Source organism: Pagrus major, chromosome 12 (genome assembly GCF_040436345.1).
Source record: "Pagrus major chromosome 12, Pma_NU_1.0".
Taxonomy (NCBI): Eukaryota; Metazoa; Chordata; class Actinopteri; order Spariformes; family Sparidae; genus Pagrus; species Pagrus major.
Window position 1 is genome coordinate 27,398,451 of NC_133226.1, and position 13,652 is coordinate 27,412,102.

Below are 13,652 nucleotides of genomic sequence, written 5' to 3' on the forward strand. Positions count from 1 at the left end.
ACAATGTGGGGTTGTGTACAGTGAGAGCAATTAATGGAAATATCATCGCATCGGTAAACATAAATAAATGAAGCATTGTGGAGCTGCAGGTTTTCTCCAGATCAGCGGTGCCAGAACTGAAACTGAATGGTGGGCCTCGGGCCAAGAGCAAACATATGGAGCCCGTTTCAGCCCGTTAAAGAGAAGAAACTGATGAAAAAAATTAGTATTGACGACAAAGTTCCCATAGTGAGTCATAAATATGAGAGAAATGTTGACTTTTTATCTCATATATGGCTTTTTTATTGATTTACCATGGGAATATTTTACATTTACAGAATGTTTTGTTCATCAAGGTTAGTCGTCTGGCTGAAGTCGACTTCCATACAAATATCTATTAACAGTATTTAGAGTTTAGTCACAGTAACGGGTCACATAAACTGGCCAATACTGGCATCACTACAGAGGCACTAACACCTTGTGTTTCGTCTTCATAAAGATGCTGCAGGTACAACTGCAGAATCTTTGGGGGGACTTGACCAAGAAAAAATATCTTGTGACTTGCTTGAGATCGAACGCCTCGGTCACGTCCACCTTCACTCTCTGACTCAAATGAAACACGTCATCTCAAGCGATCTTGTGGATTTCTCTGGTTTGAACATTGTTTAAAACATTTGTGATAATGTGAGAACACAACTCAACGACATGTAGAACAAAGATCGAGTCGTTTTTACACATTTTAATGCTGAAATCTCATATTTGATCTTTAAAGCCTCCAAATGTTGAAAAACGAGCGAACATGTTTGGTTTTTGTTCTCTTTGTGAAGTAACTTGTAAATCGTGTTTCTGTGGATGTGTATGATACGTACGATGTGTGTGTGTATCTGGCAGCCTGACGCAGCTCGTGTGTGTGTGTGTGTGAGTGTGTGTGTGTGTGTAATGGGAACAGCTGGCTGAGGGAATGAGTACAGAGGGAGAGGTGATGGATGCGAGTGGAGCTCCTGTGACAGATGAGCTAACAGGTGTTCACCACAGCCCTCAGAGAGACGCTATTTATGAGCCGGAAAAGACAGCCAGACGCAGAGCACAGCGCGCCGCCACCGGCCTGCTGCACGCTAAAACACATCACGTACGTCTGCACAACTTCACTCAACACTGCAGAACTGTCTTTGGGCGGCGGAGAGGCTCCGGTCGGCTAAAATCTTCTTTACCCGACAGTCGAGCTGAGGCACACAGTCCTCGTACACCTTCTGCTACGTGAATATGAACGTTAAATAAATACTAACGACTGGTTCTTCTTCCAAATGATTGACAGGGCTGATAATATCGTGACCAAACGGGGCCGGTCCGACCAAATATCGCTGATGAGACTGTAGTCACACTGCAAACAGGAGCCTTCACCTAATGAAGTGGAGGGACGAACAGCATGTGGATAAAAATCAGCTCTCTGAAGTTTTATTCATGTTCGGGAGGCATATCTTCACCTCCATGACTTCAGTACATCTGACACCAGTCTGGCACCAGAGCAGATTTAGTGACGTACTGACCCGTCCTTCTTTTTCAGGTTCTTTGGATCAACTGAGGAAGTTTCATGTTTATTATTAGTTACATTTTTTACCATATTCACCATTTTTTGTCCAAACAGAATTACAACATCACGGTTTCATACCACCACGCACCCGTCAAGCTGTTTCAGAGCTGCTGCATTTCACTTTCTTCATTTTATCCTATTAGACGTTATGTCAAATTTTATTGTGCTTATTGTATGAATTCTTGAGTTAAGGCCAAAAGTCTGTTTCCTGAGGTCACGGTGACTTTTGACCTTTGACCACCGACTTCTAATCAGTTCATCCTTCAGGCTGAACGTTGCGGACGCATTCGCGTGTAGGCTAGAAATAATATTCAACCACATCATGATACAGAGATATGTAGAAGTACAGACGGCAGAGGTAATCAGAATGTTTGTATTATTGTAGTCATCAGGCCCGTTGATCAGAGGCTTATATTCGCCTCGCAGACTTGACTGATGACAGTAAACACGACTGATCAGTCTGATGATATTCAGCATTTTCCGATTATCATCTGTGATTTTTCTGTCAGATCGCAGATAAAATGAACTCATTTAAAAACTTTGGCTCTGATGCAGCATCGTCTCACACAATGTCCCGCCCACAACAATATCTGATGGTAACACGTCACAATTGATCTCTTATAAACACTGAAGAATCTGAATCTGCAAAGTAACTAGTCACTAAATTTATCGAATAAATGTTGTGGAGAGGAAGAATAAAGTAGCTGAAAATACTCAAGTTAAGTGCTTAAACACTGTACTTAAAATCAGCACTCAAGTAAACTGTACTTTGTGTCAAAATTTAGAACAACCAGTGACGAAATGCACCAAAGATTTTAATTTTTTCTGCAAATGAATATCGGTCTCAAATATCATTTATCTCCTTCCAGTCTTCTTGATTTCTTATAATCTGTATCAGCCATGAAAAAGAAATATCGGTCGACCCCTCGTACGTACGACTTAAGTCTGCAAGTCCAGAGGGTGGAGATGTGGATTCAGACACTGTGGACATTTGTACCAAGTTTGAATAAAGTCCCTCCAGATGTTTCTGAGATATCACGTTCACAAGACGTAAAAATGTGTTTATTCTCAGACTCAGTGTGAATCTCTACATTCTGAAGGTTTTCACAGACGGCTTCGTTCGTATAACGTTCACAGCCCGAGTTATAGAACATGTTATTCTTAAAAACATGGAGGAAATTGATTTTTTTTAACGGCTGTTGACTATTTTCTGTGATAAAAACAGATATTAAAAACTCCCTCTGTAAAAACATTTGACTGTATGATGTCAACAACACGAAACAAGAAGTTTGAACCTGGTTTTATCCAATATTCAGATTTCTGTTCTGAATAATGAGTCCATTTCTTATTAAATACTTTGCTTACTTGAACTAAAATATCAGAAAACTTGAGATCTTGGTTATTTTGCTTCCATAACATGTTTTCTTTCAGAGAAAACATCCAAAATACATATTTAGGTCTTCTTTTTAGTTCAGATTTCAGTTCTGGAAGTTTATGCAAATCAGTGTAGTTAAAATAAATGTGTTAATGTGAGTGATCAACTGGGGAAGTTTCATGGTGATATCTATCAGATAGACCAGCAGTGTCCCCTTGAAACAAGTCTCTCTTATCTCACTGACTGTTTAATAAGTCACTTTATCTTATTATTGTGTAAGGAGATATTTTTATAAAGAAATTCAACAGATTTTGAGTTCTTGCTGTGTTTTAACTTGTACTGTTAACACTCAATTGTCCAAAAACAGACAATAATAGTCATTTCTGTTCCGACCGTCACTGATTCGTGTCAATCAGGCTGAAGACATGAAACTAAAACTCAAATTTACAGTGTGCTTGTTTCATTAAGTGAAGCTGAAGTTGTATCTGCAGTTTATTTGGAATAAATGCTAAAAGTTTTGATGCCTCACTGCTCGCTAACAACAGAGTCGACGGCGTTTGATGGAAACACGGAGGAGAAGACGAGGAGGAACATATGTGAGCAGGTGGAGTGACAGATTCATCACAATCATGATGTCATGAGTACATGGTGAGCGCCTCAGCCTGCCAATTAGCAGCGCTCATCATTAACGATTTTGTGTTTGAGCCACGTTCAGCCGAGTGACCATCAATCACCGCAGTCAGCCTGAGCTGAGCAGCGCTATTAATAGCAAAACAAAGAAATAAAACAAAAAAGTTTGGTTTTAATAAATTCACTTTTTATTGTTCAGCAAAAGCGATACAGATAAAAAGACCTCGTTGGTTTGAGTCTAAGGTTTGGTTTTTCTAAATTACATTATTTTCATGTAGAAGGCACTTTGATGAGGGTGGAGAGGCTGGAATGTAAAACTCCATCAGGCACAGGTTAAGAAGGTTTAGGATGTGATGACAGCGGTTCTGAATGTCGAGTGGAGATCCTCATTTTCTCCTCACAAACACGGGTCGTTTGGCTCGGACACGAATGTCGATGAAAAACAGTCAAATATCGGAAACGTTTTTTTAAAACATTGAAGAAAAACGGGCCTGTTGGGCAGTGATGTACTCGTTCTCCCACCGTGTGATGACGCTGATCAGAAACACCAGAACACCAGCTGATTTCACATTTTCCTGATGGTGCAAGTGTCACATTTAAAGGAACAGTTCACCCCCAAAATACACACCTTTCCTCTTACCTGTAGTGTTTTTTTTAATCCATCTAGAGTGTTTTGGTGCGAGTGGCAGATTTTGAGAGATGCGAGTCTTCTCTCCACTATAATGGATCTAGACGATACTGTCCTGGTGACTCAAGATAATCCAGAGGCCGCGCTGTGAGCAGTTTCATGTAGGTAATATTAATGGCTAGAGCCGAGTATCGCCACTGATTTCCTGATTTGATTCGATTCAGTTTGATATATGTCAGTTAAAATAGCAGTTTTGCTTGGATATGAAAGAAATCCCCTGGTGCATTATTAAAAAATGTTTTTGGCAGTTTTGGCGATTTGCTGCCTCTGGATAAATGAAAGGCATTTTGTTGTGATTTTAGCAACTAATCATCAAAAATGCAGCATTGAAAGAAAGAGAAAGTAATGACGGGTGTGTGACTGTGTATTTCAACAAAGGAAAATAAGAAAACATTTAAATGTTGTGTTTAAAACGACCTTTGTGGCCATTTGACTGATGATTTCTGAGTTATAATATTCATCATCAGTGTGGCCTTCAGAGCCAGAGCCATTTTCCCGCAAAATGGAAAATTTACCAATATATGATGCTTGATGGTTGTTAGACCCTCACAGGCATCAACGGGAGGAGGTATACGCTGAAGATCTATCTCAGGATTAACTTGGATCATTCAAATGAAGATGGCTTTTTTAAACCTGGTCTATTAGTGGCATCCTCACCTGCTGAGCTGTTACATTAGCTAGCATAGTTAGCTGCTTCTCGTCCATGAGTAGATGCTCGTTTCCTTCAGAGCAATGATACAGAAAGAAAATAGTTCCTGCTCACAACAAGGTCTGTGGATTATCTGGAGTAATCGAGACATGTTTTCTGGAAAGAGACATTTCAAATACATTTTTTTTAGCACTTTGTGCATCACAAGCAAAGTGTCCTCTACTTCCATGACATTGGAGAGAAGGCAAACATCTCTACGGCTGAGATCTCCAAAAATCTGTCACTGAAAGTATAAATATATGTATTTTTGATTTCGGGGTGGACTGTCCCTTTAAGTGACACATTTTCAAATGTATAAATCCACTTCAGTGTTGCCGTCTGTGAGTTTTAAAAGGAGAACATGACTTAATTCAAGACTTCACAAAGTTATTTCTGTGATTCAGGATCAGAAAAGACAGACCGTCAAAAATAAGAAAAGCTGAGTGTTGTTCCAGTTTATTCTCTGTTCGGGCTCCAGTTCTTCAGCTTCTGTGTTTTGGATAAAGATGCTACATGTTTAAAGTACCGCCGGACTCGTCCTAAAGCACAGAAATAAAATACATGAAGTCTTTCGTTAGGTGTTGCTCCCCTTTACCTTCACTACAGGAAGAAGGGAGGAGGAGGAGGAGAAGGAGGAGGGGGAGTCTACGCCTGAGCGAGGGCTTGTTTGAGGTCTCGGAGCAACATGGACGCCATGACGCTCTTCTCTGTGTTGATGGTGAGCAGGGCGGCGCAGGACTCCTTCTGCTCCAGAGACACCAGGACCACGGCGCCGCTGCTGACGGTCCGCCCGGCAAACCTGCAGGTGAGTCAGAGGACACGAGTCAGCTTCACAAAACATCGAGGACAGACTGAAGCTGAGCTGCAGAGAGAGAGAAGAAGTAGTTCCAGTTTGTCATGGAACTACTTTCTCGCACAGAAACAGTCCTTATCCACCAGTTTCCCGGGGACGATACCGGGGTAACAGTGATGACGTACATCTGGAGCTTTCAAGGCTTCAGAAGCGTGAGCTTAGTGGGTTTAACAGTGATAACAGTGTTAGTAGTATTCACTAAATAAAGTCGCTAAACTAGATCTTCATGTACGAACGATAACGCTGTACCAATCGCTCTCAGAACGAGTGTCAGCGTCCTGTTATTACGGCAAACGCTGGTTCCAGTTAAGTGAGAGGACGTGTCCGTAATTTGTGCAAGGTATCATGGGAGTGAGGAGTAAAATGGATAAAACCAGCTGACAGCATGTTCTGTGTTTCATCCAGAGGAACACGAGACAAAACAGCTCATTTCTTAAAGTTTAATTCATTTTTTCTTTTTAAAGTAACTTCTCTGCTGTTTTTCCGTCGAGGCAGATGTTTGAACGTGGTAACGTGGTAACGTGGGTGAAGGAAAGCAGACAAAAGGAGTCAAAACAATTTTAAATAGCGACTGAATGTTTCCATCCATCTGTCAACCCCCTTTATGTGATTTTTAAAAAAGATATCTGCAAAAATAAAATGTGAGAAAGTGCAGGAGAAAGAAACACAACACAAAATAATGACTTCATTTTAATTACGGTGTCCCGTCTGTCACTGTTCAACAACTGGTTACAAGTACTGAGGCGACAAAATGGCTGAAATATCAGTTTGTGTAAAATGTGAAATTACTCGTAGTTTATTTAAATACATTTTCTCAAACCAGTATTCTGTTTTATTTGGTTATATTTGAAAAACAAATATCTGTAATCTGTTATTGTAAAATACTCTATAATACTGTATAATCTCTTGTTGTCGATTAAAACATTTTTAACTGGTTAAACTCTTAACCGTGATTAATCGATTAATCATTAACATCCCTACTGCGCAGGACGAGGGCCTGTTGGTATTTCATGTCACTTAAAAATAAAAATGTACGTCACATTTCTCTGCAGGAATAAGACGACAGCTGTGGGATGAGACTCTGTACTGCAGCTGCAGCGGTCCAACAGTGTCAGGGAATTAAAACTGACAGTCATCGTATCACGTTCACTCTCTTATCCACTTAATTGCATTTTATTTAGTATAACTACAAAAATAAATAATAGTTTATATAAAGCTCCATCTCTGTCAGAACAAAATATTTTGTGAAATTATAATAAAGTGATTGTTCAAACAAAAAACCTTCGAAAACTCCCCTTAAGACTCCATAACAATAATAATAATAATAATAATAATAATAATAATAATAATAATAATAATAATAAAATGTTACTAATAATAATATTTACCATGATGGTCGTCGTACAGTAAAAGTCTCAGTCGAACTCGTACACTGAATGAGTCGACGTCTTTATTTCTATTAGTACATTTATATTCTTGTAAACAGTAAAGAACCAATCACAATGTTTGTTTATAAAACCTCTGTTAGCTTACGTACAATTAGTTTCTTTTTTCACCTCTAATTCATCTTAAATGCATGTTTGATGCTTTAATACATCATTAATAAAAATACTTTCACTAAAAGGACGGCTTGAATTTACCCACAATTAGCAGTTAATGTAAGATGTTGCAGTTGTGAAGATATTAAAGACGCCGGCTGAACAATATAGTTCATGAAACAATCACAGCAGAATCATCAGGTGGCTCCGACTCGTGTTTAACTATACATCTTTAAAAGTTACACTTACGGCTGAAAATGACGACAGAAATAAGCAAGTTTGCTGTTGTTGCTGTTGTTGTTGTTGTTGTTGTTGTTGTTGTTGTTGTTGTGAGCACGACGTCACAGTGATTCCATCTTTATAAAAAGGTGAAATGTGTTTTCATGTTGAATTTTAACACCGTGCCTTATCTCTAAGACTTTCCCACTTAAAGAAAGAGTAGATGAGTTTGTCCCATCACTGAAGAAAATGTCTCCTTTTCCTTTTCAATAACAAATAAATCACGTTAAACACCAGGACGTGAAGCCAACAGCTGAACAGATAAATATCAAACAGAAAAAGAGATAAATGTGTCGCCTAAACACACATCCACACACTTAACTCACATTTCTCCCTCAAACTCATAAATCATCACGTTAGAAAACCCTCCAACACCTTGTAATGACTCTAAAGTGCGAGACAAAGCAGGAAAGTGATGTGACAGGAAATACAGAGAGCGGATCAACAGACAGTCTATTATCCCAGCTGACTAAAGAGCTATTAGGGCGGAGACACGCCCTTCAGCCTGGTTTTATGGACTGTGGGTGTCTATGATGGGAGCCTCTGGACGCCCCGTCCCACCCGCTCCCTCCGGGCCATCGGGAGAATTCTCAGTCCACCGTTTCCTTGGATACGGTCCCTGCAGACCGGGGCCAAATCTGGGCACACATGGTCCCCATTGAGAGTGCTAACAAGAGGCAGACAGGGGCTCTGACCCAGTGTGACCCTTTTTGAGGGGCGACAGAGGACCTCTGCAGCTCGGAGCCTCACGTGGCTAACTCCCAGCCATCTGCCTCCATTTAGCACTACATCCCCGCAACAAAGACCCCCCGTGGCAGCCCGCTTAGGCCTGACAAACAGCCCACAAAGAGCCCCACTTAGGCCTGACTAAAGCCTGTGAAGAGCCCCCGCAGGACGGCCTCTGGACAGGCGACGGCGTGCTGCGTGGCAGCAGCGACTAGCACGTCCACCAATTAGCACGCACACGTTAAAGACGGGGAGGGAGGACGGGGGACACCGAGGGGACGTGCATTCACAATGAAACAGCGCTGGCTCGAAAACACAGTGTGTGTCTGGCTGCGTCTCTGGGGAGCTGCTAAATTACCATCAACAGAGGAGAGGGAGTTTATCAGGGAGCTCTCAGGGAGGAGAGAGAGAGTCCTCCTCAGGCTTAATTAAAATATTAGCCACTTCAGCAGGAAACACAAGCCATTCAACAAGAGGACTCATTTCTCTCAAAAATACCAACCCCTCCGCTCCGCGCTCACTTCTTTAAATAATTCAGAGGTTGTATATCAATCCAAGTCTCTCAGTGTGAGTTCAGGATGTTTCAACCTTCAGAAAAACACCAAAATATTCTGCAAACTCAAACACTGTTACCTTCTGTGTGTTTTCAAATGACTGAAAGAGTTTTATTTAATGTGACTTTAACCTTAATGTAAATGACTACACGTGTTTTAAAAGCGGTGGAGAGGCTACTCTTATTTTCAGTTTTGTTTCTTTAGCTGGATTTAAAACATTATTTTTGTTAATTTGACGATGTAAAGTTGACGTGATGCTGTTTGTGTTGAAACTGACTGATGCATTTAAGACGTCTGTTTTATTGTGATACTTGAAAATTGGCTAAAACATCCTAAACACCAGAATAGATGTCGGCAGTGTTTCTGTAAACCACAGTTGTGTTGAAACTTTACATTTCTTCTGGCTGAATTCTCAGTTTTATGCTGTGACAACACTGTGCTTGAAGTCTGGTTAGGTTGAAGCAGAAAACAGTTGGTTAGGGTTAGAAAAAGATCACGTTTTGTCTTAAAATATCTGGTTCTGTCTCCACAGACTCGGCTGTAAACCGTCCCGATGTCTCGTTAACGTCTGACACTGCGGACGGGTCATACGCATGAAAAGCAGTTGATCCCGCCGTGTGGGCCACGAGACTCTTTACGATAAATACATGTTCAATTTTGTAATTACTTACAAACAGGGGAGTTAACTTCAATGTTATTTTTAATTTATCTGACCTGTTTTTATTCAGTGTTGTGTTGAAGTCGGCTTTATATTATTAGACTGGGAACAGACTTCGACACATCGTCACGTATCTTATATCGCATTAAAGACGGCAAAGTGTAACTGCATGTGTTTGCAGGTGTTGTTCACAAAATGTTATGTGTATGTAGATGGATTATTAATGTGCAGAAAGATCTTCACTGGCTGATTTTTTTCTGCCTAAACACACTAAATAATCAAACTCTCTTTGTTTTCATGACTGAATAAACAAACTGACCTTAAAGGACAACACAATTTTTACTGTTTTACTTTGCTTATATGTGGCGGACCCTGCCACCTTTCTAGCTATGGAAAAAATACATATTTCTGAGTTTGTATTATTACTGCATTAATATTGTAAATATTAAAACCTCTCCAAAATCTACAGAGTGCTCCTTTGACTTCAGTTTGTAAATGGCTGATGTAATGTGAACGTGATACGACACGTATCGTTGATATGTAAGTACGTTACGCAGCTCTGACACGTACAAATGTGAATGAATCTGTGATTTGCAGAAACGTTAACTGACAACATTTTATTCTGGCGACTGAGCTTGTTTAAAAAAAAATCACCGTCAAAAACCAATAAAAGCAAAATCATTTTTAAAAATAATTTTCTTGACTAATTTTCTGTGTTTCCGTCATAACCACATGAAAACATGCTGCCCCCCCTCCTGTCAGCAGCCTGAGGTGTCTGTGTGGTCCCTGTGGCTTCGCTAATGGATTTAGGATATAAATCTATCATTTACTCAGCCAGTTAACACCACCCTGAGGCTGCTTTCATTCCGTCTCAGGAGACGCTGCTGTGGGCCTTTGTTCATGTGTGGTAATAAGAGCCAGTGAAAGAAACAAGAGCGTGTTGTGATTGTGTTTGATTTCCAAGCGTATTCGCTTTGAATATTCTCACTTTGCACGTTCAGGTGCACGGAGCTGATCCACATCACATCAGACCTAACACAACATCAGTGCATTTTTAGCTACTAGAAGGGAAAGATTAAGGACAAGCGGGCCTTAAACGGGTCATTGGTATTCTCCTGCACTCTTCACACACCGGGCTAAACACTGGATTAATTGCAGTGTATGGAAAGAAAAGCAAAGCATAACCCCTGGACTTAGAGCAGGCGGATTGGCATCGATCGTCAGGGCTGCGGCTAAGCATCGCTCTCCAATTATCTGCGATTCTCCTCAGTGCAGAGAGCCTGTGTGTGCCATCTGCCTCCCCTCCACCCTCCACCCTCCACCCTGCCACTGCAAACACAAAATGGGCTTCACCTTTACATTCGCCCTCATGCAGAGAGGACAGAGGATTCTGCAACCGAGAACGCAGGACTTAACCCACAGCGAGTACACGAGGCCCCCGAATCTTAAATAAACATGTGACAGAACGGAGCCGCTCAGGCGCTGAACACGACTGCAGTGTGTGACGATTATAACTAAAATCAGAAAAACCAAACGTGTGGTGGCTGCTACTGTTTCCAGGCCATGTGGACAAGTGGACGAGTGTCCTTCAACTGAGTGGTCAGTGAGGCCAGAGCACATGCGAGCAGACTCAGACCAGGCAGATGGCCAGAACTATTAGCCTCAATTAGAACCAGGACCTCTCCACACATCTCCAGAGCTCGGCCATACGGACAGACCGCAGCGCCGCGCTCCAAGGGCAGGAGACGACAAACGACTACAGAGGCTGGAGAAGAATTTAACTCAGCGAGGACTCAAGGATCCCTACAACTGGTTAAACATGCAAATACGACTGCAGTACAACCGTATCACAACTGTTACACTGCGCTCCTCTGAAGATAGATCATAACCAGAGAACAGACGTCTAATTAGTCGGGTTATAAATGACAGCCAATTAAATTTGAAATAGGAACAAGAATTCACTGAAGAAAGGAGAATTCAGTGTTTAGAGGAACATGATCTAATTATATCAAAGTGTAAAGTAAAGAGAAAGCATAGCTTATAAATCAAAGGCTTCAGTTTTTTTCTCTTTTGAAAATTAGGCTCTAACCAGAGGGATTGGCAATGCATGCAGGATTCGATCAAATTTGCTTTCAAACGGACTGAAAAATAGAGCACATTTATTCTATTCCGCCTGTTTAGACATAAACAAGAACAGCGTTTTCTACATTTGCTTTCCTGCTTGATTTATTGCCATCCTCCTTTCCAGCAATCAATTTCTGTGTTTCAGTGGCATCCACCCCCCCCCCACCCTCCGCCCGGCCTGACGCCTGTTTGGGAAAAGCAGTGCTGCACCCTGCTGATGAATGAGGGGACTGCAGGCTGCTGCTTTGTTAAACTGAACCTGTGTTATCTCCTCTCGTTCTCAGGCTTCGTATTAAAACCCAAACCGTCCCTCCCTCCGAGGGCAGAGCCTTCGTGTGATCGTAGCCGGATCAGAGGAGCTTTTCTCTGGGGAGATCAGAGGAGAAGAAGACGGCTCCTGGATGGAGGTCACCTCACATCACGTTTAATACCAAGTGACCTCCACAATAAGCTCTCAGTGGGTGCATCCGATCAGATCGATCTCTCTGCTCTCTGTGTGCGTTATTCAAAGCATGTAGAGCAGGAACACACACAAAAACACCACGATTATAATCACTAAAATGATGATTTAATCAACATTAAAGAGGCAAAACAATCTCTGATTTCTGCTCCTCAAATGTGAAGATGTGTTGCTCCTCTAATATACTGCAAAACCCAAAATCTTACCGATTATATGTATCGACTTATATGTGTCGAAAATATTTCATTACACTTAATACAAGACACAATCTCCTAACACGTCACATTTCAGTGCGATGCAGGGAAATGTCTTTAAACATCAAATCTGATCTAAAGAAATCTTTGTCACTTGCAGATTTGTATTTACTTATTACAATAAAAAACACCTTGTTTTTTTTGAGTGTAATAAATTGAATATTTTGCGATCTTTAAACTGTTGTGCAAACATTTGAAAACATCATCTTTGACTCTTAGAACCTGCCTTTTTCTCTGTCATTTATTTTTACAATTAATTTCAGAAAACAGATCTATCAATAACATAAATAATTGCTGGTTATAGTTGTAATTATTACACCGCTCTTGTTCTCCAGGACTCTGTGGGGATGTGTGCAGGAGAAAATGAGCGGTAAATAAATAAAGAGTACAGTGAGTACAGTATGATGAATGTTAAATTGTTTTAAATTGGACGTCAAATGGAAAATGAAGCTGTTTCCAAACAAAACAAACAAAGAAAAAACAAACAAACTGGAAGGAGCATGATGACAAGGGCTGCAACTAAATATCATGTTCATCATTGACTGCCTGATGGTAAACAGTGTCCATCATAATGTTCAGTTCAATTAACTGTAACAGAAAATAAAGAAAGATTTTCACATCTGAGAATCTGAAACGAAGGATTGTTTTTGCTTTAAAATGACTTAAATGATTAATTAAATAATTATCAAATAAGTGCAGATAACTTTACGTTGATCAACTAATCATAACACAATAATTCAATCAGTTAAAGCTCCGACGTTTCACTTTCATTTGTGTTGATTCTGGCGGCCCCTGTGGAGGAAAGCGGTATGACAACCACCACCTCGTGCAAGAAAGAGGCAATTTGTTTTTAATACTTATTTTATCTTTTTAAACACAGATGTTTGCAAGTGTTTATAAGTGGCTATTCAAAACTAATAACTAATATGACGGTGTAACAAAGTCAAATTTGTTTTAGTGCCGTAGCACCAGACTACAGAGCAGCTTCTCCTCAATTCAACCTCAACACATAAAGAACAGTTCCTTTGCCTTTTCAGCTGTATTTTGTCTTCGTATTGTGCTGTCGTTATCTACGTATCGTGAATGCCGGTTTTGAAGCGTCTGAAGTCCCGGTGGTGAGAGGAAACACGTATCAACGGGGGAGCAGACTTTGACAAAACACCGGAGCGTCGCCATCCAGTGAATGTTCGTCTGCTCACTCGGTTTCTATCTCTCTCCCTCTTCACCTTCTTCACCTCCTCCATCAGCCAGTTTC

At 40.8% G+C, this 13,652-nt stretch overlaps 1 protein-coding gene across 2 annotated transcripts in view; it reads right to left on the bottom strand.

The window, feature by feature from the left end:
* Positions 1 to 3,740: 3,740 nt before the first annotated feature.
* Positions 3,741 to 13,652, bottom strand: part of ap3b1a (adaptor related protein complex 3 subunit beta 1a) — a 65,852-nt gene continuing 55,940 nt past the window's right edge. Inside the window, exon 27 of one of the 2 annotated variants that reach the window (XM_073477819.1) lies at positions 3,741 to 5,750. In XM_073477819.1, the coding sequence (XP_073333920.1) occupies positions 5,597 to 5,750 (154 nt within the window). In that variant the 3' untranslated portion in view covers positions 3,741 to 5,596. The remainder of the gene's footprint in view (positions 5,751 to 13,652) is intronic. The other variant, XM_073477820.1, reaches the window with a different exon arrangement.